Source organism: Lagopus muta, chromosome 19 (genome assembly GCF_023343835.1).
Source record: "Lagopus muta isolate bLagMut1 chromosome 19, bLagMut1 primary, whole genome shotgun sequence".
In the NCBI taxonomy this organism is placed as follows: Eukaryota; Metazoa; Chordata; class Aves; order Galliformes; family Phasianidae; genus Lagopus; species Lagopus muta.
The window spans coordinates 4,623,723-4,650,143 of record NC_064451.1 but is presented as its reverse complement, the minus strand read 5'-3'; the positions used below and the strand labels follow the sequence as shown (position 1 = coordinate 4,650,143).

General features: G+C 39.4%; 1 protein-coding gene across 3 annotated transcripts in view; it reads left to right on the top strand.

Moving 5' to 3' along the window:
* Positions 1 to 26,421, top strand: part of CDK5RAP2 (CDK5 regulatory subunit associated protein 2) — a 72,750-nt gene that overhangs the window by 491 nt on the left and 45,838 nt on the right. For all 3 annotated transcript variants that reach the window (XM_048965807.1, XM_048965809.1, XM_048965808.1), the window contains exons 2-14: positions 29 to 90; positions 1,262 to 1,329; positions 5,497 to 5,607; positions 6,662 to 6,738; positions 7,797 to 7,920; positions 9,983 to 10,134; positions 12,117 to 12,273; positions 13,629 to 13,682; positions 14,107 to 14,226; positions 14,834 to 14,926; positions 16,571 to 16,789; positions 21,255 to 21,425; positions 22,266 to 22,439. In XM_048965807.1, coding sequence (XP_048821764.1) covers positions 29 to 90; positions 1,262 to 1,329; positions 5,497 to 5,607; positions 6,662 to 6,738; positions 7,797 to 7,920; positions 9,983 to 10,134; positions 12,117 to 12,273; positions 13,629 to 13,682; positions 14,107 to 14,226; positions 14,834 to 14,926; positions 16,571 to 16,789; positions 21,255 to 21,425; positions 22,266 to 22,439 — 1,582 coding nt within the window. The remainder of the gene's footprint in view (positions 1 to 28; positions 91 to 1,261; positions 1,330 to 5,496; positions 5,608 to 6,661; positions 6,739 to 7,796; positions 7,921 to 9,982; positions 10,135 to 12,116; positions 12,274 to 13,628; positions 13,683 to 14,106; positions 14,227 to 14,833; positions 14,927 to 16,570; positions 16,790 to 21,254; positions 21,426 to 22,265; positions 22,440 to 26,421) is intronic.

Genomic DNA, 26,421 nt, shown 5'->3' with positions numbered 1-26,421 from the left:
CCTTCTTAGCGCCGTGCTTTCTCTGCAGTGTCTCCGCGCTGCCAGACATCTCCCGCGAGGGCCCGCAGCTCGAGCCGGCCGGCTGCCGAGGTGAGGCGGGGCGGTGGGCGCTGCGTGTGGGCTGCGGGTCCCGGCGGGTTGGGGGAGGTGACGGGCGCTGCGCGCTGCCTGCGTGAGGCTGCCCGGCTCCCTTCTGTCTGAACGCCGGGGATTGACTCGGCGCTTCACGCTTTATCTGCTCCCACCTTGAGAACTTTCCCCCTGTGCTGAACAGAAGCTGTAGTTAGATCTATTTTTCTAAATGACGAGGTGTCGTTACGTTCGGCATCCTTCAGGCTGGCTGACAGGAACGGAATAAAGCTTCTTTTGAGATAAAATGGCTGGAAGGTGTTACATTGAGAAGAACTGCTGGTCAAGCTGTTCTTTGTTCTGCTCCGCGAGCCTAAGGCGCGTGTTTCTGATTTGCCTTTGTTCCCGCCTGCATCCAGCGCTGTAACCCGGCTCACCTCGTTGCGCAGAAGTGGGGAATGCAGACTAAGCCAGGCTCACCAGGACCTCCTGGCTGCCAAAAGCAAGCAGTGATGCTGCTGCTGCCAAATAATGTGACCGTGCTCAGCCTGGGCTCGAGGAATGCGGTTTTGTGATTGTTAAGAATGTCAAAGAGTTAAAAACAGTTTGCTGGTATTGCCTGGGATGCTTTAAAGACTGGTTACACAATGACTTTGAATGTACTTTAATGAAGTGTTTGAATTCACGTGGGTGTTAGCCTAAGGCCAAAGATGCCTCTTTGTACTTCGGATAACCCGAGTGCTATGAGCTGTATACATTCTTGCTATTTTCATTAAGTTTACTCTCATGGGAGCTTTGAATGGAATGATTAGGCAGCCCTGTTAAATGCAGTTGTTGCAGAGCATGCATGCAAGCAGTTTAAATACATAACGTGTTTAGGAGGCATTATGCTTTAGGAATACTGATGCTGGAAGTTTCCAACTTCTAATAGCTTAATAGGACTTCATTCTGATACTGAAGCCTGTTGCAGATGCTCTGAAGGCTTGTGTTTAGAAGTGCCTCTTGTACAGCTTAACTTTGATGTACCTCTTGCTTTAAAAGTTCAAAATTCAGAGGTTTTGATAGACTAGGTACTGGGAGCAGAAAGAAATCCTGACTGTGACTGGAAGGTAATACTAAAACTCAGTGTTTCCAGAGTGAAACCTATCTTGGATTCCCCTGTCTGAACTCATTCTGTCTCTTCAATGTCCAGGTTTACCAGATGTAGCAGAAGACACAGTCTCACCAATCAGAGCTCGGACCATGAAGGACTATGAAAATGTAAGCAGGCTTTTAATGTAAGACTTAGTGACAGAGTTATGTCTAAGGTAATTCTGATATGCTGGCTATGGATTGGGTGCTTTGCTTATGTCACAGGTGTGATCTGTAGGTATTTGTGCTGTCAGCTTCCATCTCTCTGCCTTCAGAACCAAAGGCAAAACATTGCTGTAAGGCAGACTAGCCAGCTGCTGCTCTTAAGTTGCGAAACAGAAATTGGCACCATCTGCTCAGAAGTAGATGCAGTCACCGGAAATATGAGAGCGTAGTTTGCAAGTCTGCAGTTGATTCCTTGTATTTCAAGGAAGCATCAAATTTATCTTCATTTATACCTGCGTAGGATTTTGTGTTCACTGACTATTGCATGGTAACTTGTACTTTTATGTACAAGCTTTTGTTGTAAAAGGTCTTCTATCATTGTGACAATGCTGTAGATAAAGCTGGTTTTGGTGCTTGCTGGAATACAGAGGAAATCATCAGATGCTTTTGAAGTGTCAACTGCATTGAATAAACTGTTTAAGTTACGAGCTAATTGTTTATGGCTGCTGAGTGATGTCTGTTTGGGTATAGCAGGACAACACTTCCGTAGAATTTTTTATGTTTAGCTCAAGTTTTTATGATTGCTTTACAACTTTGTGGCTTGCTATCTTCAGGATGTGTCAAGTCTTGGTGGTTTTTAGTGTGCTTCTTACTGCCCCTGTTACCCTTAGTAGCACTGCTAAGTCTGAAATGGGCCTTTCTTCTGAACTCTTTCAGTTTTTCTTATTTTTCCTCTGAGGAGAGAGCTGTGCTCTTTGTTTAGAAGTTACGGCTTGCTTTGGAAAGTCTCAGTAAATAACATTTCTTACTGTTTCTATTTCACTTCCTTTTATTTTGGAATATTATCTGGGGTAGGACTCTGCTTTGGCATTAAAGTCTTTTAAAAGTCTTTTTTAAAATTAAAGTGCTTAAAGTTTTTTACTGTGACATGCATAAGATCTGAGTCTAAAATATACATTCTGCAAGTGGTTTGCTCTCAGCAGCATTTTCACAGGAGAAAATGTAGAAGGAAGAATCTGTTGTTGGTTACGTGTGATGGAGAAGTTCTGTTTTCCTTTTGGAGCAGGCAGAAGAATTGGTATCGTGCCTTTTACCATGGTCTGTATTGCTGAGGTGTGTTAGAGATGAGCTATGTCAGCCTGGGCCTCATATGGAAGAGGAAAGGCCTTCGTGGTGTGTACAGACCCCTTGTGTTCAGCTAAGCTGTGGGATTTCTTGGAGGTCTTTGTGGTTGCTTACAGTACCAGAATGCTCAAAAATCTCTTGAAGTACTGGCAGAGGAATCTAATGAAGGGTAATGGAGCACACCAGGGTTTCTGCTGCTCCTGTTTTTGTGATTGCAGGTAGCTGGAAGGCTAAATGTGAGAAAGGGAGCGCTCACTTTTTTGTCCTTGTACTGTTTATTAGCATCCAGGAGCTGTTAGATGTGCTTGGATTGACATCATAAGCCTGCTTTTATCCTGCCTTAAAACAAATCTGAGTTAACATGTTAAAGGCAGATACAATTCCTGATAGCTCCTGCCTGGAGATGAGTGTGTGTACATCCATATGTGCATTTGCTGATCTTTGGGCTATGCTGTTTGCTCAGGATGTGAGAAGAAAATGAAGGAAGAGTGGGCAAGAACTTGGAAGGAAAGAATGGAAGAACTCGCCTTGTGGTTTGGAGAGACCAGGATGGATGTGGTGACCCTTGAAGGGGGCAGTGGGTGGACCTATGTGGGAAAGGTCTCTTATCTCTTTTTGGAGTTGGGGGAATGTAGAAAGGCAGATAATCCTGGAGGTGTTTATGATGTCTCGTCGAGAAGGGGAAAACACCAGTGACTTTGAATGCAATTACATGGACAAGAATGAAAGACTTTATTAATAGAGGACCTTGTTATGATTTATTAGATGCTCGTGAGTAGAGTTATTGGTAGCAAGTCAGGATACTTAGTAATTGTCTGTATGTGGTTCTTTGTTTGTATTTTTGTGGGTGGCTTTATTTTTATATATTTATTGTTATTGCCTTTCTAAACCCATTCAGAATTGTGCTGTCTTGTAAAATGGCCTCTGCTGGCAAAAACGGTGCTGTGAAACCACAGCTCCTGTTGACAGATGCTGCTTTGCATAAAAATGGCTCTGTGCAGACTTAGAGAGGAGCTGAGCTGAGCTGGGGAAGTGGTATTTGCTACCATGGTGCCTGTGGTGTGTAATTTTCCATGCAGTGTATGACATTTTCCTCTGTTTTCGTGAAGTCTTTACTGTTTCTCCTCTTTTGTTCTTAAGTACGGACATGAAAATGTATGAAGGCATTAAGAGTGGGTCTGTAAATGCAGAAGGAAGGCAGGAGAGTTGCCATGAAGGTTCCTTTGCGATGTGAACTTGTTCATATTTTATAGGTTGCTTTTTATTAAGCTATAACTTTTAATTGTTGCCTGCTCGAATTCACTTTGCTCGGGGGAACTGAATGTCAGAGGGAACTTATTTAACTTCTTCATTTCTAATGGTACAGTATGTTTGCTTGCCTTCTGCAAAAAGTGTGCTTAAGCTCTTTGGTTCTATTCTGTTGCCACAGAAATACATGAGAATAGAGTTAAGGAACACTGAGATCTGAAATTGTTTTTGTTTGGTTGTTTCTTTTTAGTTCAGATCTGTACTGAAAGTATGAAGTGTAGCAGAAGTCCAGCTCTTATAACTTCAGTCTTTGATGTTTGGGCTTTTTCTGAATAATTTTCTGATGGCTTTAAAAACAAATAGAACTGCAAGGTGTGCTGTCACTCGTTGCAAATAGTGCTCAATTTTTGGGAGCAAAGCTGAGTAAGATGTGAAAGACAACTTTACAGCCTTGCTTCCCTGAAGAAATCATTAATTTTTGTTTATTCCAAATAAGGGCTTCAGTTTTGAGCAGCGCTGAGAGCATTGTGCTCTGTGAGGTGAATCAGAACACTCACATCCATCCGAATGCTCCTGAATATTCCTTCCAGTTCCTCAAGGTGCCTCGTGATCCTCAGGAGGTGTCATGCTGTAAGCGGTCACCGCTTCTACGCTTACAGTTGAAGTTGCTGTTTGTGGTCTTTGGGTTGGAAGCGTAGGGATACAGAAAGGAGGGAAGGATTTGTGTGTGCATTGCTGCTGCTACTGAAGACAGCTTCTGCAGGATGTGTGGATGGGCCACAGAGCTGTTACAGTCCTCTGGATTTCTGGTTGCATGGGTGATGCTTGCTTGTGAATAATAAAGGGCCCCTTGCTAGGCAGAGATTGCTACACTGGAAGTGCAAGTGGTGAGAGGAATTACAGGAAAGAGTCTTCCTAGGCCTACACAAGCTGAGTATTATAAAAATTGCATTGGTAATAATTTTTACAAGTGGTGCTATACTGTTCTGGAAAAGCCTACATAAATGTTTTATTAGGAGCTCTGTAGCATATTAGATTTCCTTTTGCTGAGAGCATCTGACAGGGGTCACGAGGCTTATTTGAATGAATGTTTTATGCTTGGCCTCTTAAACCATTTCAGAGAGAAACTCTTTTTAATGAAACCATCAACTATGTTACTGCTCCTACTAGTGCAAAAATCATAAGTCCTGAAGGACATGTATCAGAGGCCTTTTTCCCAAAGAATTGTGCTGTGAAACTTATAGGGGTGCATAAAGATTTTATTGGTAGTTGATTTGGCTCTGCTGCCTTGTGTGCCTGTGGCTTTTCCTCCCATGTATGATGCTCCCATCCCATGCTTTTGCTGAGGAAATACTTCTGTTTCAACATATCTTTTCAGATTTTGCTTAAACTCTGTAGAGTGGGGAAAAAAGTCCTTGTTTTAGTCTAAGAATGTTCTTTTGGTTTCTCTTATAAAGCCAGACAATGTTTTAGTACTTAGAGAAGGAGTATTGTAAAGAGCACTATATGACAGCATGCAATGCTTATTAAACAATGCTCTTCTATAATTATGATTTCAGTGCCAATGTATCAGAGTTTTAAGGACTAAAAATAAACATATGTATGCACACGCGTGCATGGCTCACCATGTTGGTTGGATTCCATCCCAGTAATTGTCTTTCACAGTGGAGAGCAAAACCAAGTGGATGCAGTTCTTGCTGTTTGTTTTCGCTGATTTGAAACTCATGATGTAGTTGGCTCCTTTTCTTTCTTTCACAGCAAATCTCCGATCTGAAAAAAGAGAACTTCAACCTGAAGCTTCGTATATACTTCCAGGAAATGCGAATACAGCAGAAGTTTGATGGTCCCACAGAAGACATGTACAAAATTGTATGTGCTTAGAATATCGTAAGATAATTATGTATCTCTGAAGAGTTTGTTTAATGGGAAAGCTGCCTGTTTTACTTCTGAATCTCTCAGCTGGAACTCTCAGTATGACTATCTTATTCTGCCCTCTGACTGTTCACTGGAGGAGCCTGCTTCCTTTCTAGCAGTTCTTTAATGGTATTTCACCAACTCTGTGGCAGCCTGCTTATCAAAGGGGCAAACTTTCCAGTCTATGCTGAGCAGTTTCCTCTGAAGCATGTAGATGAAGTTGTGTTTGGGTTGTGTATAGCTTCTTGAATTATTGCTCTACGTACCTCTAAATCAGGAATTCATCTGTTTGGTTCCTATCGAAGTTTATAGAATGGAAGGTGGGGTTTGGCTTTCTTATTTAAGTTTGAAGAAGGATTTGAGTCTATGCATCCGTGGGACAAGCACTTTTTTGTCTGCATTCTACAAGGTATTCATTTTGGTAATGCAGTGGTATTTAGTCTCCTGTAATGGAATGGAAAATGTAGGTTTTTTTGGTGGTTGTCACAGTAGTTATGTGCATAGCTGCCTAGCTAGGTCATGGTTTCAACTGAATATTGTTAATTGGTCTATTCTGGTCTTCCTACTGTATTCTGGCTTGTCTTGTAATGGGTGATGTATTGAAAATTCTGTCAGCTTGTGTGCCAAGGAGTTCTTGTATGATGTGTTTTCCCAGGCTGTAAGAAAATCATTTTAAAATGATTAAAAGCCTCAATAATTGCTATAACCAGATTTTAAAAAGAAAATCACTAGAAATTATAGCTTCCAAGCTCTAGTAACTCCCAAGTTGATTTGTACCACTTCCCACTGTAGCTCAGCATACACGTGTGCATAGACTTGCTTGAATACAGTAGTCCTAAATGCTTGGCCCTTGTAAAATGTGCCTTCATAAGCTGAAATTGCTATGCTGGCCTTATCCCAGTGATACTTTATTTGCTGTTCCAAGCAAAAGTAATCTATATGGTGACATTAACTTACCCATATGGGGACCCCTGAGTTCTCTGCAGATGCTTTCATTCTTATGTTCTAGAACATCGAGCTGAAAGTTGAGATAGAAAGTCTGAAGCGTGATCTGCAGGAGAGAGAGAAACTCCTCATCAAGGCCTCGTGAGTACCAGTATATTAAAACTGAGTGTTGTTTAAGACTTCTAAGGTCTTGTGTTTGTTTGTATGTGTTTTTTTCCTGATGCTTCTGGAACATGAAGAGTGCAAAGTAGCATTTCAGTGTTTTAAAGTTTTTCCAGAAATTGTCCCTTGTGATGCTGGATTGACATTTTAGTTCTTACACACAATGATGTTGTCATGGAGTAACTTATACAGTGGAATGAAGTTAATATTCTTTTTCAGATAAATGCAACTCCTTAGTAGAGAATGGGTTAGCATTCCTACTAGTGTTAGCATAGCTCGTATAATAACTCCCTGTAGAGCTGTTTCCTTCTAGATAGCAATTTCAAAGCGAATCCAAGCTGGCAGTGATAGCTAATGACTGCTACGCAGGCCTCAGTTGCAGTGGAATTTTCTCTGTGGCTGACATTACGTGGCATTGAGCATTGAGTTGTTACTAATTACTTCTTTCAGTAGTTTGGAGTTCCAAGTAGATCCTGCAGACCTGATTAATTTCCATTTGTAGCTGTGAGAAAGTTTCATTGGACTTTGAATGGAACCTTGCATGAGTTCATAATAGAACATGGAATTTAGAGTGAAATCATAAACAAGTGCTCATCCTTTGCTTAGTGAGGAAGTATGAGAGAAGAAGGAGCTGGTAAGGAATTACTAATTACTAAAGAAGTGATTAGGAGAGGTATCTGCAGCTACGCATCTTCAGTTTATTCCAGTGCTGTTGCATGTAGGTAATACAGTTCTATTGAAGGCTTGGTACTTTACTTGAAAGCTTTAAAAATATGCAGGAAATAGTAACTATTTTTCTTTGTGTGCTTATTCATTGTGACAAGGCTTGTGTGGAGCTCTCATTGCTGTACATCAAGCAGAGACTATACCACCAAAGTTGTTACATGCTGTGTAGATGTTTGTATTTTTGCCTTACAGTGACAAGCAGGTACAGATAAAGTAGAAGGAACTTCTTTGTAATCTATCAGCTGCTTTCACTAAAATGTTTTCTACTTTGATATGCAATGGGATTTCTATTATATATTATGGCCTTTCAGAAAAGCAGTTGAAAGCCTGGCCCAGGGTGGTGATGCTGAAATACAGCGTGTGAAAGAGGAGGCACAAAAAAAGTTACAAGAAATGGAAGGAATCTTGACTGGCAGAATAAACCTTTTGGAGGAGGTGAGTGCCTAAAATGGAATGAATAGTTAGGAATCTGTACTTTGTACTATTATCTGAGATTTGATACTGTGATAGGTCTGTATTTTCAAAATTGCTTCAGCTTTCATGGGGAAATAGCTAGTGCAAATGCAAGAGGAAAAGAAAAGAGGGGAAAACCAAAACAAACAGTGAAAGGGAAAGTACCATTAGCTACTCTTAAAGCACTGAACAGGAGGATAGCAATTCTTCAGGAAATTCCTACCTTTGGATGCTGTTTGGATATGTTCATAACAGGCCTTTAAGTGTTGAGTTCCAGTGAAGCAGCTTTGTTTCCAGAGCTGCAATCTCTGTTTAGAGGAAGAGGGGCTGCATTTTTGGACACTTGTTCTGGTAAGGTCTCAGCTTCGTAAATAGCTGAAACCACTCTGTAGGAGCTCCTGTCATGTAACTGACACAGTTTACTCCTGTATTTCTGAGCCATTGCTGATATCTTAACAGGGGAATTGCTTTGTGTTTTTCTTGTTTCGTAGTGTATAGGCACCACGAGGAAAAGAATTGTCTCTGTATGAATAACATGCTTCCTCAGAAGCAAGGAGACTTCTCTTCCTTGTAAAGAACAAATCAGATACTGAATGGCCTGTGCTGGCTGGAAATATTTAAGCTCTATAAATAAATATTTTATATTTTTTTAAATATATTTTTTTATATTTTAACATAGTTGTTTTGCATCATTGAGTGCGTATACTTAGGTAAAGGATTATGTAACTGTATCTTTTGAGAGAATAGAGATCTGGTGCTCTTTTGTGAGTAAATAAATAGGACAAGGTTAAGCTCCAGTGTTTGCTTTTCAGTCTCTAAAGAACGATTTGGTCATAGAAGATATTGTAGCAGGCTCATAATGCTATTTTCTATCGGATTAAGCAGTGAGCTCCTTCAGAGCTGAGCTGTGGGGATTCACCACGACCTTTTCTTTAGCAGAACTGGGGTTTCTCAAAGCATTCCTTGTGCTATTGCCGAGGTAGAAAATACCCCAAATTACTGATTGTAAAACAAAATGATTGATCAGACTGGCGTTTCCTAAATCTGACATGTAGAGTAGCAGATAATATCTCACAGTGCTATAGCATTTTCTGTAGCCTGAAGGTAGGGTTGGCCTCTGACATGAATTTTATTATGCTGGTGAATGTAAATACTGCAGAGCAGTGTTAGTCTCTTGCTCATGTAATGCTGTGTAGGTACACAGATCCAGATGTGAATTTCCATTGGAGTTTTTCTCTGAAAGATGAGTGCTGATGGGGAGGGGAGAGGAGCAGTGAATTCTAGTGGAGAAGGGCTTTTTCTTCACGCCCTGTTCCTCAAGAGATCGTCTTTGGAGGGGAGGGGGTTACTTGTTAGGCTTCAGGGAGGCTGATAGATCATAGAAAGCAAAACTCAGCGAGCACAGCAGGGAAGCTTACCACAGAAAAATGAAGATCTGAAACAAATGTCATGCAGTATGTGACAGGTTGCTTTTGTGCATTTTTGTTTTGTTGGTGGCTTTTTGTTCCAGTCAACTTCTAGTGATCCAGCTCACTGGGCTGGGGAACGTCTGGGTGTTTCCTCTATTTCTGTTGCTGTCCAAAGGAAACATGATTTGTGCTCTATCAATGCTTAATCAATCATCTTGAAGTTCCAGTCAGCTACAGTGAGGCTGTGAACATTGATTTTTATCCCTGATTGAATAAAACCTCCTTTAATTTCCATCTGTTTCTTACGGTGGTGGCCGGATAGTGGGGTAGAGTCAAATTATTTTAAAGCAAATTATCATAGCTAAATCTAAAGCCATAGCACAGGGGCACTTCTGTTTCTATTTCTGCTGTTGGGTAGGGAATTTGATTTCTACTTTGAAATGAACTTCCCGTCTTTATGTACCACAGCAAATTGATTAACCTGAACTTTTCATGTCTGTGTTTTCAAGGAGTGTTTGCAAAGTGATTTGCTTGAGATTAAATTATCAGTGCATGAAAAACTTCTGTGAGCATTTTGTTCTTATAGGCATCAAAATGTTTTTGTTTTTTTGTTTTTTAAATTATTTTAACTACAGAATCTTAAAGCTGCCCAAGAGGAGGTGGAGAAAGCCATTGCAATGGCAGAGAAGGAGAAAGCATTGAGAATTGTTGCTGAGCAGAAACTTTCTTCACTTGCAAACGCTCCTGCAAAGGATCTGGATATGATTGCAGGAACTGAGAAGGACAGGTCAGGACACTTGCTGGTGATGTTTCTAACCAGATGAAAGTTCTTTTACTGTTGAAGTGCAAAGAGTCAGCATGGGTACAGACTGTAATGATTTGATCCTTTCCTGAGATAGATGAGTGTTACTAGATATGCTATCAGCTTGTAAATGAGCGCAGCAACCGGTTTACATGTTGCATGACAGCAAAATCTTTAAAAGATGTCTGAAAGTGTAAAAGAATCAATGTGCATGTGACATGGTGTCCTGCTTTAAAGCTTTTTTGTGACTGCCTTCTTGTTTTCTACTTCCTGCTTTTGAGCCATTGCTGAAGTAGAAATGCACTCTTATGTCTGTGTTTGCTTGCAGCTTTCGTAGTGCTTACATGCTCTTCAGTCTTGGTGTATCTATTGAGGTTGGTAAAATCTAATGGGAAAAGGAAAATGTGAGCTGTATGGCTTTGATTATGCTTTGCAAAGCCTTGGTTTTGCTTAGTTTGGCAGGTAGTTGAAAAGATGCCCGAGTTGTTCTTCAGGCAGGGGGATGTGTACAGTCAGATCTCAACACTTGGAGGACTGATTTTATTTTTTAAATATATTTAGGATAAAATCTTGTTAACCCAGTAAAGCTTCTGTAACTTGGGTATGTAAGCCTGGGGAGGACATGAGAAGAATGTTATAATTTGTAATGCTTTGGAGTATCCTTTCCTGTCCTTTTCTCACTGAACCCTGAAGTTAGCTGCTGAGTCACTGCATAATTGGTCTGCCCTGGTAATGGTAAGATATGTTGGCCTGAGGCTTTCATTTATCAATTTAATGGTACAGTAGGACCAAAGTGAGGTTTGTAGTGTTTGTCAGCCAGCTTTTATGTAAACGTACAGATTGAAAACTGCTGATCTGAACTGCAGTATCATAATCTGATGAAATCGTTCTTACTGCACGTTAAGTGATACTGCAGTGATTGTAACTTGGCTGTTAGGCAGTCTTCTTCCCTTTGCCTTTATTTTCCCTGTCCTCTTTCAGTCTCTTAGACCTCCATGGGTACACGGTTGCTCTCCTGAGTGATAAGAGCTGAAGGAGTGTGTTACAAAAGCAATCCCTTTCCAATGTACTTCAGTTTCCAGCTCTAGAGCTTGTGTGAAAACAGTGCTTCAAGTGTGGGAAGAAATTGTCAGTACTGAATCACTGAAATGAAGGCTGTGTAGAGTAAGGAGCTCTTCTGGTGATCTGTACTGGCAGGATCCCCTGTCACTCTATGCTGACATATCTGAGCATTTGCAGAATTGGAAAAACAGTGCTGATGGAGGAAGGCATTTGATTCCTTGAAGTGAACGAAGTACTAACGTGCAACACTTCAAACTGATCTGAAAGTAGCACATAGGGAGTTGGTGCTGTATTAAAAAGATCCTTTCGCCATCTGGATTGCAAAACACTAAGAAGATCACAGCTGGCATCTTATGCCAGAAAGCTTTCAGGTATAACCCTTACGTCTGTCAAAAGATGGTAGCATTGATTTTAATTAATCAAGACTGGAGGTGCTGAGATGTGTATCTGACTGATGGAGGTGGCCATGGCCTAATTTTGAGGAGGTTGTGTGGAACTAGGATCAACTTTAGCCACAAATACAAGTGATGGTACTTGAGGGACCCCTTCATGATGGTACGTAATGATGTGTGTAGGAAGTGGAATGTACTGGTAAGCTTTCGTGTATAGGATAATGGAAACAAAATGTTGAAGCTTTAAGCATTTATGTTTAAAGTAGTTTTGGAGGAAAAGAAAAATGAGTGCTTTGCAGATAGCTCAAATGTGTTTGTTGCTTGCTTCAAGTGAATTGCAGCTTTTCTAGCTTCTCTGGAGGAGAGTGGGTTGTGGAAAGAAAGGCTCCCTCAAGTTCTACAAGTATTGTCTGGAGTCTTCAGCTAGGAGAGCTGCCTGCAAGATGTACTGCAATAACTGTGGAATTGCTGGTAGATCGTGCAAGATTAACATGAAAAATCTTACAATTTTAGACTTATAGAGCAACTGAATCTGTCTTTGAAAAGTAAAGAAGCTGCAATTCAACATCTTGAAGAAAACTCTCAGTGCGGACCTGGTGATGGGAGCTTAGCAGAGAAAATTGAAGAAGCTACCATTGCTTTGAGGCGTGAAAAAGACAGTGAGATAGAGGTGAGGAAACTGTTGCACAGAGTAAATCTGGTAAATCTCACCTGGTCTGGGATTCTCAAGGCTTTGTGCATGGCAATATGTGAGTGACTTAATAATACAAAATCCTTCTCCACGTTTATTCCTTTCTCCCTTTTTTATCCCCTAAACATTCACTGTTTATTCTGTGTTTTGGCAGCCAGGATTCATTGTTACCAGCCATGCTTTTCATTCTTTCAAAGAGAGATAATTTCCCTCTACTTTATACTTGTTTTGTTATAGATACTGTGTAATTGCTTTACAGAAGTATGTATTTTAAAGAAAAGCTAAATGTTACTAGATCCCCACCAGTAGATGACAGAACTTTTACAGTACTGTAAGTTAAGAGTGTGACCTGAGAGTTTGTTTTAGGAAGATATTTCTGTACTCTTGTTTGGAGGAAAAAGCTTTATTGAAGGAGATAAGTGTTAAAAGATTGTCGTGAAATAAAGTGAAAGCATTGCTGTTAGCTTACAAAAAGTTCCAAAAGTTGTCATTGCATTTCTATTGTCTCTTTAAGAGGAGAGCAGATACCTTGACAGCTTAAAAGCAGGAATAAGTCTGAAGCCTTGCTTTACTTGGTTGTTTGCTTTTCCATTGGTTATTCACACTAACAAAACAGGAAGAAAAAAAAGAAATTATGGAGGCTGTTGTGCTTCTGAGAAAGATTCATCTCTTTTTTTGGGGGGATGACGACGATGATGGCAACTTCATAACAATGAGCACAGAAACACCTTTTTGTTTCTGTCAGGAATAGATGAGAGCCTTCTTCAACTGATCTGAATTAGAACTTCACTTCTGGGTCTTACTGGAGTGAAATCAATGTGTCAGGAAGGACTATCCTAGATCCACAAGATTATTTTGTGTCAAGGTGAAAGCGGTGTCATCTTTAATCATTTCCAAGCAAATGGACAGACTATCATCCTTTTGGGCCATAGAACTAGAGAAAGAAAGCTGAACGTGTTTGGTGCACAGCTCCATTTTTATATAGGATTACTCCTCTTTAAAAACCAATCTTCCCCAGAGAAAAGCGCTAATTAAAATCTGTGTTAAAAGGATCCTGCTGACGTGGCTAGGTGTCAAAAAAATGCACTTTTATTAGCTTACCAAGTAGAATTGTCCTGTCTCTCATTGAAGAACACTGTTTTCTTTCATACCATGCCCAGATACATCTGTAGGGTACCAGGAACCAACTATGCATTCCTGTCTAAGTGTTGACTGTAGTGCAGTTCTGAGACACATACAGAGTGTTTTTCCTCAAAGTTCTTTTTTTTTTTAGTTTTAATGCTTAATGTGTTGCTTCTGTGTTTAGAATCAATGTACCTGTTTTGTTTTGATAGGCTATTAAGATGGAACTTAAAAATGAGAGAAATTCCTTTGAAAAAAAAATCCAGGTAAGTCCTAGTTGTCTTTCTGTATTTTTTGCTCCATGCAGTGTGTGTTGGGATATCTTCTGTTATACATTCATAAATATGGAGAAGTCTTGGCTAGGGAAGTAGTGAAGCAACTCCTTTGGTTGATTCTTTTTTTTTCAGTGGCAGGAAGGATTCCCCTTGTGTTTGAAGCAGTTTTCAGTGAAGCTGAAAGGCACTCATGAAATATTAAAGCTCTGTGGCTGGTACTCATGGCCAGCACATCATTAGGTTTCTTTTACTATATTCCAGGCTTATCTGTAAGATGATGACTTGCGTTTGGGATGTATTTAATATTACTAATTTGAATTATAAGATATAAGAACTTAGAGTCTCTACTTATTAATCTGCTGCTACAGCATCTCTCAGTAAGAAGTTAATGCAACTTGCTCATAATCTAATTTAGTCTCTCGAAGAAGAGTTGCAAGAGAGGGAAAATGAGCTTGCTGTTGAAAAGAAGAATGGCTTGAAAAGGGATAAAACCATTCAAGGGCTAACTGTTGCACTAAAAGCAAAGGAAAAAGAGGTATGATGGCTATGATCTTGCTTGTTTTTAGATCCATTGCTGAATGTGTGTGCATGATGTACCTGTGTCAGGGATTGTTTTCTCTCCCTTTAACTGTTTAGGAAGCTTCTAGTAGATTCTAAATTGCTGCTGTCATGCATGTAAGCAGTTCTCTTTGTTATCTATAGCTTTGGGCCTTCAGCTGGAGGGGAGAGGAAAAAGGTACTTAACTGATGCTTTCTCCTTAAGAACTTAGAGGAAAAATGATTTCATTTAAACACTGCTGTTTATCAGCTCTGAGAGCCACTTAAAAGGTATGAGAAGTATTTTTTTTTGTTGTTGAGTGAGTAGAGCTGTCATAAAAAAAGGTGAAATAGTAGGTCAGTGTCAGATGAAATTCGAATTTTATGGAGGAGAGGGAAGTGTTTAACTTGAGTGATAGGAGTATAGTGAGTAGGGTGTGAGGCGAGAGTTTCTTTATGTGGGATTTATTATGATGCATTTGATCTTAAGAAATCTTTGTTTTGCGTAATTGGCTGGATGGATAATGAGGTGGTGGGATGGCTGTTACTGAGCCGCCGTCCCTTGAAAATAACTTTGTGTAGTGTTCATTTTACTTCACTTAAAGAATGAAGAACTTGCTTCTGAAATTGAAGCTCTCAATACTTCGTTGGCTAAGGCAAGAGAGGCAACTCATCAAGCACACATCCAAAAATTCAAGGTAAACAAGCAGCTAATATGGCTTTCCCTTTCTCTGCACCTTCCTTCTCTGTATTTCCACATAACATGTATTACTTTGTGTTTGAAAGTAAAGGATTGGAAAATAGTTCAAAGAATTGGTATTTTTGAATGTTCTTTTTTTTTTTTAATGTAACACATTTTGCCCAAGGTAATTGTTTAAATGATTGAATCTTAGGATATCAGACTTCTTGGTTCATTTTCTTCTTCTATAACAACTGAGAACTAAGTAAGAAACACGTAGAAGCACGAGTTGAAGATGAAGGTGCAATAACGTGTGGAGTTGAGATTATACTGAGTTCTGAATTGAATGTTTCTGTTCTTCAAAAACTGCAGTAACAGCTCACCCTTCCACATCAGCAGTTAAAAAGGACCTGAGATGCTTGTTTGTAGTTGTATTTCTTCATATAATCAATGTGAAGTCACTGTTTAAAAAAGTCATCTTTCTGCAACATCAGTTTCACTTTTGTATGTGCAAGGGAGAGATGACTTCGCGATGATAACGAGTGTAATATGTAAAACAGGAGGAAGTAAATTGTCTTTCAAAACAGACCACGCAATGTATACCAGCTAATCTTAAACAGAAGCCTAGAGAAAGGTAGACTTGCTACTTTCAGTAATTAGTATTAATGGCAGTAACGACTCCCCTCATGATGATTGTTCATCATTTGCTCTCAAATCAGTGGAAATGGAAGAGGTTGATATGTTTGCTTCTGCAGTATTCACCTAAGCTTTGTAACTGTCTGTATTGGGTTTTGATTTCAATATCTAGTTGAAACAGTAGTGTTTAGTTCTCATAAAGCACCTCCACTTTGTTTTTCCAGAAGAGGTTTATTTCACATAAACCTGTATTTAAGTGTACAATATTGAAACAAGTACATCCTGTGTTGTCTCTGAGCCACTTTGTCCTCTGTATGAAACTGTAGGGGTTTTTTTGCTGTTTAATACCACACAATTACTGCTTTATGAAATATTAGTCTAATTTAACCCTTTTATTTTTGAGCTTGATTATTTTTGAGTTCTGGGTTTAAAAAACATGCAACTAATCCTTCCTGCCCACAAACCCATGTTGCAGTGTGTGACAGAGCAGGCCTTCCTCATTACTCTGCTCCTTAGCTGCAAACTTGAGGGCAGTTGTCTGTGAGTAGATCATAACCTCAGCTCCTGCCCCCTTGTTGTGAACTGGAGACCTGTTGGAACAGAATGTGAGAGGGAAGAAATCACACTTGGTATTTTATATACCACATATGTGTATGATTTGATAACATCTTGGCCTAGTCTGGATTCAAACTGACCCCGAAATAGCAATTTTATGTAATGAGAGCTTTGGGAACCAATAATAATACAGTCTCATTTATGCTGTGGATTCCTTTGCACGTCAGCCTTCGTCTAATTTTTACTTATCTGAGACTTTGTCTTATGTTAGATGTCACTGAAAGCTTTGTTACGTTGGATACTTGAGACAATGTTTAGTATAATGTTGGTATGTTATTTGGGTAACTCACTAGATTTTGGTATCAGAAACTTAAAGTAGTAGAAAGAGTACATGTGGGGAAAGCAACAGCAGTAAAACTTGCAGGTTGTACAAAGTACCTGTATAGGCTTTGACTGCTGCTTCATGTTTCAGGGTGCTGAGGATTATCAAGCTCTCCTGATGGAAAAAGAGACCCTCTTAGCAGAGCTGCGTTCAGAAAACCTCACAAAAGATGCTGAGAATCGTAAACTACAACGGAGGATTAAAAGGACTGATCAAGAGCTAAATGATCTGAATTTAGAAAGAGAGAAAATGGAGAAGGAGCTGGATGAAGCACAGCTGCAGAAGAGCAGAAGTGACAAAACCATTAATGTTATTATCATTTTTTTTCCTTCATTAAGTTTAGAAATGCTGTGTTTGCTTGTTACAACCATACCCTTTTCTAACAAATTTAAATTTTTAACTGGTGCTTTTTTGGAGAGGCAAACGTATTTGCTCAGTGTTCAGAAGAATGTGGCCAGAAAGACCAAGGAAAATTCTGGCACTTAGTCTGCACAGAAAAGTATTTTTTTTAAATCTTCTTTGATAGCCTTGGTTATGTCATAGCTAACTAAAATGGTTAGTCTTTATAAGCAGTGAATGGTAGCTGTTTGCTACCATTTTCTGATTGCAGTCTGAACGTGCCTGACGCAGATGTATGTGTTATTTCTGCTGTATTTACTATGTTTCATATCTCCTTTGTCTTAAATTGCAGTATATGTAAGTTCTAATGCAGTGCAAGAGTAAGAAGCCTGTTGTTGCAGCCTGGAACTTCAGCTTGCTTTTCACTATCATAGCTTGGTCACTGTAAAGGCTGTATAATTAATAGCAATTTTTGCTTGTAAAATCCCCACACCACAACTTGCTGTATATAAGAAAAAAGGTGTATCTGTTCTTTAATCTTAATATTCTCTTCAGGGCTTTCTTGAGATGTGAGGGTAGATATCTTGACAAGCTCTTCTTCCAACCTGCACACCTCATGCAACAAAGCGGATGGTTGGGCTGAACTCTTTTCTTCCTTTTGAAGAAAGATGCGCATTCTGCTGAGTGCAGGCATTAAATACTTCTCCCCTCTCTTGCAATGCAGATTTTTCTTTCCTAAGGGCAGCACCTGCATGATGGGCAGACTCCTGCCTGGCTGCGAAGGCTGATAGTTTTCAATTAAAAATTAGCCTCTTTCTACGTTAAATAACATAAAAGATCAGATGAGCTTGTACTTCTTTAGTTTATATTTTGCCCTAATTATTGAATAAGGACTTTATTAAATACAGTGTGTAGATACGGAAATTGCTGCCCTTGCAATATCGCTTAAAACCAGTAGAGGGATCTCTTTACCTACAAAGAAAGAAGATCTTTTCCCCCCAGCCTGCTGTATTTATTTAACTTACAGTTTGGGTTGATTGTCAGCTGTGGTTAGGCTCCTGTCACACGGTCTTTATCTTTGCTATGCTTTGGTGTTGAGGTTAAGGGGAGAAGGAACAGATAGCTGTAAAACAGCCACAAAGAACATATTTTATTGATTTAAGTATTTTGTCTTTAACTGTCTTCTCTATTCAGAATCTTTTTTCATCTTTAAGGGGAGCTAGAATATAAATCTGTATGGGAAAAGCACGAAAAATAGGACTGAGTAGGGATTTGCCAGGGGATTCAAAGTTACTGGTATTACAGAAATCTATTTGACTCCATTATGTCCAAGTTTTTCATGTAAATGACTGGTTCCTTGGGGAAAAGCATTCCTGTCAAAAGATGAGCAGTCTTATAAAAATTATATCCCTAACCTATTTCCTACTCCTTGCAGAACAGCTGCTTCAATTTCAGAGTTGCTAGTACGTTTGGGTAGAGCAAGACTGCCTGTGAAATGTTGCCCATTAAGTAGTAGATATGTGGGAGTAAAAAAATATGCTGTGATATTTCACTGTTTGACAAATAGGAAACCACTTCAGTGATCTGATGCAAACCTCTTATGAGACAGCCCTAAAAATCCTATTCTGTTTATGCCCTGTCTTACCTATTTATCAGTGTTTCTACTCTGTTATGACCGGTCTTGCTAGCTTTATTCTAAGCTGTCCTACCTCTTCCTCTCACTCAGGGAAGGTTTCAGTGACTTTTCACCTACAACGTTGTTCACCTACATTGTAATGGCAATTTTTTTCATTATCTACTTAAAATGAAGAAGAAGGCAGATGAAGGGGAGGAAGGGGGAGACGCAAACCTCTGGGTGAGGTTCTTCTGCCTGAAGGTGATTTGGGCATTACTGTCCTGCAACAGAAGATGCTTAAGCTGAGTCAAGGCTGCTGCGTGTGAGCTGGTCATCCGAATGGCCCACAGCATGGCTCTTCTGAAGCAGCACATGTTCTTGATGTGTTGTCCCTGGCACTGTGGGTTGGATGCTCCAGCTTTTTTTTGTGTGTCAGCTTAAAAACCTTTTTAGTTCAGAGTTTTCCAGAAGCTGCTGTTGAGTTCTGCATCTGCATTTTACATCTTTGAAACAAGAAGCTTTGGGCATTTATTCTTCAGTACAACTGATGAGGAGTAAACATCACTATGTTCTACTTGTCCACCATCTTGCTACATATATAACATCTAGTTTTTCTTGATCAAAGCCTTTGTCCAGCCTCAGGTCATTCAAGCACTTTAACCATTGTCTCTCCAGACCTGTATATAAACAATTAGAATGTACTTGCTAGTTGCTCGTATTTGTTCACTTGTTTGGGAAGTGCATAACTCACTAGGTAGGATTTATTGTGGAGTCTTCCTGCATGTAAGTTAGGCTGAGGGGGAGGTTTTGTAGCTTCATGACTTAATTATCCACCAGTCTGCTCCCCATCTGATGAGGGGGAGGCATCTGCACCAGTCTTTGACGTTATTGTGTTTCACATTCATTTTTCTTAGTTCAGCTATCATTAATCATAGGAAAGTCTCTTGGGGAGAAAGGTTGGCAGAAGGAATAGCAAAGCTTATGCTCTGAGAACGTAGGTACTATATTATCCTTGCAACTCAATGTATAGAAGCCAGAAAATTTTCTCTAAGACAATTTGAGTGGTCAATGAGTTCAAGCGACCTGCTATAGTGATGGATAGTTTTGTGTGTTACAGAATTCCATCTCATGCAAAGAAAATAACTTTCAATCTCAACTCTTAACTTGTTTGGAGAAGAATTTAAGGGAATATTGGAGGCAGAAATACTGGAGGCAAACTCTCACAGGCCCTTCCATTTCCTGCAATAATGTGTATTGCCAGTCCAGCTCTTTCCCTAGCTCTAGCCATAGTGTATGTGCTGCTTTAGAGGCAGAAACGTAACTTCTGTGCCTGACAAGTGTTGTACACTGAAAAGTCTGAGGCTAGGTTATAGGAAGTGTAGTACTATTATTGCCAACAGCATGTTTTCCATCTACACACGTCTGCATTTTCTCTTAAATCTATTTATGGTCTTCATAAAGAGAAACCACAGAGTAATAATTGCTTGAAGTTCCAGGACAAGTCACAAGTGTCTCTTTCAAATTTACTTACTGACTTCTGATACAGTAGCTCAAAGATGACATAAAAATAAAAAGGAGTCAACTTTGCAATGCATCATGAAAGTCATAATGTTACAATTAGCCCTTGACTTCCAATTGCTGTGTAGGTGATGTGACCCACGTGAAGATGTCAGTAGCTGAAAGCCAGAAGGTTCTTCAGTAGTCAGACCTGATGCTACTTCCACTCTGTGATTTGCAGTTAGTAAAGATGGAATGGAAGCATATTTCAGTTAGTGTGTATTTACAAAAGTTGGAACTGATGCTGTTGTCCTCAGTTTTCTTAGGCAAGCAAGTAGTTATTTTGGTGATGAAAAAATTATTAGTTTGCAGAACTAAGTGCATAAGTTTACCCATTCTTTGAAACAAAACAACGTTTGATGAGGGTTTTTGGGAGCTATTAGGAATGTTTTAGCTGATTCCTGATAATGAAGCTAAAATTAAGCAAGTAAACCAAAATGAGTTGCAAATGACAATTTGTATTTAATGTGCACAACAGACATAAAGCAGGGAAGTAGTAAAGTGTTGCTAAAGATTTGATGTGAACCTGCATGAAGCAAGGTAATTAAGTTAAAAAAAGGGCATAAAGCAGTTTGTAAAGAGAATGCAATTAAAGTGTCACTAATACTATTTCCCTGTACCTAGGATAAGAAAACTATTGAATTTTAAATCCCAGTGGAGGTAAAAGTGAAGTTTATAGGTGACTACCAGATGTGCAAACTATTTAAAGGGCTTATGATACTCCACAAATGGGCCCTTTTTGGAAATGGAAGGAAAACAAATTAATTTGAAGATGTGGGCTCTGTTAGCCCATTTTTTGTGTCTGAGGAGAAGTTTGGTATGAAAACAATGTGGAAATGGCACAGCTCATCTTGGAGCTGCTGGAAGGGAAAAGAGCAAATGTCAAACTGAATCAGCCATAAACAGTTTTTTCTTATTCCTATCAAAATAATAAGCAGACTCCGAAGTGAATGTTGTGACAGTAGCAACTTGTGTGTGTGTGTTATTCGTAACAGCCTTGGTGTCCATTCATTCAGTGTGAAAAGCATTTAAACTAGAACAGTCTAGATTTTTAAAAAGCAATGCTGGTACCTTATCTTAAAGTTGTCTTGAACTGTATTTATAGATATTAAGAGAAAGCTGTAGACTTCAGTACGTTCACCAGAACATGCAGTCCTATGTGTAATCTAAAGTAATAGAAAGTTAAGCTATTAATGTGATTTGTCAATCTTGAACTTCTATTAAAATCGATTTGCTAAATATTCAATTTCATTTTTTTTGTAGGATCTCAGGAATCAAGTAGAGAAATTACACGGTGAAATGGCTGAGAAAGAAAAAGCTGTTGAACATCATTACAATATTCTTTTGAGCGAAAGCAATCAGAAGTTGCAGAGCCAAGAGCTACTTATCAAGCAACTAACAGACAACGTCAGTCAAAAGGATCTTTTGCTTCAGGTAGGCAGACCTGAGTCGAAATGAAAAATGTGAAGTTATCATTTGGCTTTGTATGAGGAATGATTACAAAGTCCCATTTGTGTTTGGATTTGCTGTTGATTTTGATGATAATCCTTCACTTCTTATAATACTGTATTTGCAGAATGGACATATAATTATGAGGATCTGTGCTATTAAATAGATTTCTTACTAGGGTTATATTAAACGTTTGGACAGAGGGGGGAAAGAGCTTTTCTAATATTTATGCAGAATTTTCACTGCTGTGATAAGATACTTAAAAGCTTTGCAGTGCCTATGATTTACAGTTTGTGCAGAGACCAGAGAAAGTAGGAGTTGAGGAATAGGTATGGATAGTGAAACATTTTCTCTCTCTTTTTTATGGGGAAGGGGGGATGCAAAGAGCCAACTCCAAACAAAGTATGTGAGATAGTAGCTGCCTGAGTGTTTAAGGTCTTGCTCAAAGCTGTTATAGCTGGAGGTATGATCCTGAACAGTGCTGATGGCACTCAACCAGCACTGTGACAACCGGTAATTGAGGTTGCTCTGCACCAAAGCGCATGCATAAATACTGCTGAGTTTTCAGATTTAATCAGCATTTTTTCTTTTTTCTTTTTTTTTTAATTTTTGTTAGTATTTGAAGCATTGAATGGCTGGCTGAAGCTTTTGTTTCTTTTTCTTTTTTCATTTCTGTTTTGCTGTGTTGAGCTTCTCTTTTGTAAGATTTATAAAGAACGTACTGGATCATCCTTGGTTATTTCCTCAGTTTTGTTTCTGTGTATATTTTACAGTATAAAACCAGAGTGAGTTTTGCCAAAACGTCTCATTGTTTTCTTTTGTTAGAAATCTGATGAAACAATTAAAGAGAAGGAAGCAGAATTGCAAGAGCTGCTGAATAAGTACAAGAACCTTCTAAGAGACAATCAAGAACTTGAGCTGAAAAATGAGGGCTTGGTGAAGGAAAAATATGCTGCACAGTCTGAACAGTCAGTCATCAGGATAGTCAGAGAGTTAGAGGTGAGTTTCACAGAACTGTGATCATTTGCAGCTAAATACTTTGACATGAAATTAATGACCATTTTCCCTTTGTCTTCATGCTTGTGGATTTGTGTGAGTTGTAATTCATCCATGTAGCAAGGGGCAGCTTTCCTTTCAGACCAGTGCCATTTCGATCTGTAACGAGATGATAACAGTGACTTTATTAGCAGTTGAGTTATTATTTTTAGATTGCTTGAAATGTTTTGCAAGCCTATGACTGTGATGCTCTTGATTTGGTATTAAAAGTGTACATAGAATTGTGCACTGATGAACTTGTAAACTTGACTCTTGAAAAGTGCATAAAATAATTTGTCTGCCTACCATGCACGTGTAGAGTTTCGTGGTCACTGGGGTATGGATACTTCTGTCAATGGGGAAGTATCTCTGCTACTGAAGAGCAATGCAAAGGAGAGCTTGTGCCCTCCTAGTAGGAAAGGGGAAGGATTAAACATATCTAATGAACATAAAAGAGAAGGGACCTTGAGTATAAGAAATCAGAATACAGGTACAGTTACATTTTTCCCCCTCTATTTTGGCACTAGCCAAAGGAAAGATTAAGAACTGACAAGAGGTTTTTGAATCACTTGCTGACTCCATCAGTGCATTGTTTCTTGTTGTGTCCAGATTAGTGGAGAAAGAAGTTTCTTTTAGAGATACATTCTGTTTTTTGTATCACTTGCAATATAGTCTGTTAAGATCTCCAGAAGGATTATGCAAAGCAGCAGGAACTAGAGTGGTTCTTCCTTGTGGTGGAGAAAGCTATTTCATTTCTTTAATAATAAATCGGTCACTAATGACACTTTATTGAGGATGTTTAAAATGAAAAGAGCCAATGGCAAAGGAAACACGAGTACTACATGTACTGTCACATTCTGAGAACACTAGTGATGGAATGTTTAATATGTTAGGGACCAGATTGTTAAATAAGGTAGGTGCAAACACAGTCCGAGACATGAGTTATTTGACAAGCACAGAGATAGGAGCTGAAGCACTGTTGGCCAGGATACCAACAAAGAGTGTAACAAACTATGAATGAATATGCATACAGGGAAAATGAGGTCTGTGAAAGGCTGTGTAAAAGTTTTAGCTCTGTAAAACAAACTGCAGTGTGTGCATGTACCTTCTGTAATGAAGGGACCTAGTAGTGATGGAAAATCATATAGAATTAATACAAATCCAACAGTGATTTTCTTTTGGGCACCCTACTTCAGATACAGGTGTACAACCAGGAAAGAGAACAGTGGCAAGTGAAGCCATGCATGGTAATGACCCAATACCCACCTGCTAATCACAACCTATTCTGTATTGCTGGTTCACTTAGTGATTGTGAACAATACCTAATCACAACCCTTTGTCCTCTCTGCTCAACCTCTGTGTAAGATATCACCTCTAAGAACCCCTTTTGGCATATTAATCATAAGTTTTTGGACACAGATTATCTGGAGCTCTGCTCTCATTGGCTGCTTTAGACTCTTTGATGACTTTGCAGTGCTGCACCAACGCTCAGCAAATGCACAGTGGGATCCTCCCCACCAGAGAGAACAGAAACCGAGCTGTTCTGGCCTCACTGATCTCTAAAGTTGAAGAAACGGAATTGAGAGATGCAGAACTTTCTCTCTTTCATCATACCTTTTTACTTTATTTTAATGTAATGATAAATTTTAAAGCAACCAACATCCAAAGCTCTGCTGGATGCCTTGGCCAGGCCGGGGAAGATAAATGACAGTTTCCAATTAAAGTTTGGATTCTTGAGCCACTGTTACGGGTTGGAGAGAGCAGGGGAGGGAGGGAGTGTGCGAGAGCACTGCTGATGAGGTTAGTCATGCAACTGCTGACTCTGGTATCTATGAAGTCTTGGAATTAAGTATTTTTTACAGCAAGGAATTTAGAAGTGCAATGGACTCCTGCAATTTTGAAAACTGTAAATGATTTTATGCTTAATGCTGCTCTCACTACCAATACTCCTTGCAAAGCTTTTTTTGTTGGACAATTTGTTAGGCAAATACATTTCTAACAGATTTCATTTGCAGTTCATTCCAATACTGAGAAAAGCAGGAAAAAGCAGGAAAATTGAGAACAGTGGCTCTTGCTCAATCCTGTATGTACGTTTCTGGGTTCTGTTGTGTTACACATATAACCTTGCATACAGCAGTAGGGAGTCACAGTGATGTGAATTTTAATTCTAAATTGGTTTCTCTGAGTGTCCAAAAGAATCCTTGGATTTGCTGTGATATCTCTCCATAATGTCTGTTTCTGAGAAGGGAAGCTTATGTGCCACTCGAGGGGTGGAGTGGGAAATGAGAGCAGCTGAAACCTGATGTTTCTGCAAACAACACGGTGCTTTTTAATTCCTGTACAATCAGCACATTATTTGACTTCAGTTATAATTACTGCAGTATTTTGGGAGTTAATGCTGTGCAGCCAGGGAATTGAAGAATACTGTGTGTGCAGTTGTGATGTCTGATTTCCTGCAGTTGGTGAAGTTGTAGTCAAAGCATGAAGTCATTGATGTAGCCAGTGCTGCAGTTGCTGGGTGCTGAGAACCAGGATTGGTGCAGCTCTATGGATGTGTCTTAACTGGTAAACCGATGCAGTGCTGTTGCCAAGTCATCAGGGAGATGGAAAGTGTTGTAGCTGATTTTTTTTAATACAAGTGTCTATTAAACAGTTATCAGTGCTTTGTAGTTGTTGTTTTCAGCCTCTTTCAATTGCTGTTGTGAATGCATAAACTGGGAAGCAATTTAGCTTCTGGTCTGATGAAATTGGCTCACAGCTGAAATCAGCCATCGTTTTTGTCACTATCCTTGTGTTCACACACTGCAGCCGTGATGCTTTTCACTGTTACACTGATTGTGGCTTCCTGCTGGGGTGGGATCTGTGTATTGCAGCATTTCCATATTAGCAGCAGTTTCATCTTAGCAGAGTTAGCCTGATGAGGTGATATTTGCAGATGTTTATAGTCCAGTAATCTCGCCATATATATCATCAGGAGGGGCCATGAGTTCCCCAGAGCCATCAGCTTTTTGACATTTTCTGTGGTTGAGATGACATCTTCTAAAAGTCAGCAGCAGTCTTTAGCTTCAGCAATTTCCATCTTCAGGTCTGTGACTCACTGGCCTGTAACGATTTTGATCTTATTAGTGATTGTTTCATTTGCAGTAGTCCATACGTCCTGTTCTGTGCAAGGTTATAAGAAATGATCAAATCCTGGTGCTGATGGCTGCTTGGCCGGGTCAGTGCTGGGCTGTACGTTGTGGCCTCATCTCTGTCGTTCATTCCCTGACCTTCACAGATTTTGAAGTGATCCCAATGAGGCCACCAAATATTCCTGTGACGTTGCCAGTAGGTTACTTACTGCAGAGGTACAAACCTTTTTCCTTTCTTTGCTTACAATTGCAGAAACCTTTTAATGGAAATAAGTGATGTTTTCCACCGCTGCTGCTTAGCAATAGTATTTCAGATTTAAATATAGACTTTAATGTATTAGATTGCCTGCTTTCACGGGAATATAAATCTTCCACTGCAATATGGTCCTGGATGTCTTGCAGCTATCTCTTCTAACACATTTTCCCTCACACCATGTGTCAAGAGGTTTAATGTTTCATTAACTCCCACAGCATTATGGTCTGTGTAAGTTACGGAGCTGCCGTATGTTTTGTGTACCTTTGGGGAGTTGATTGGAATAATTCACTCCTACGCTTTATTTAGAAGTGACAGTAATAATGTGCCCCAAAAAAATGTTCGTGCTCTATCTTCTCATCCTTATTATTCAGGGAAGAATCTGAATAATCAAGAACGTTTCTTCATGATTTTGCTAACCTTTACCTAGCTAATTGAATTTAGACTTTGTAATAATTTGCCTATAATCTGTGACATTTGGAGTTTAGAAACAGCCCTTGTCTCTGTTAATGGAGGAAAAAAATTGTTGGGAGGTTTTTGTGAGGCTGCTCAGATTTTGGTG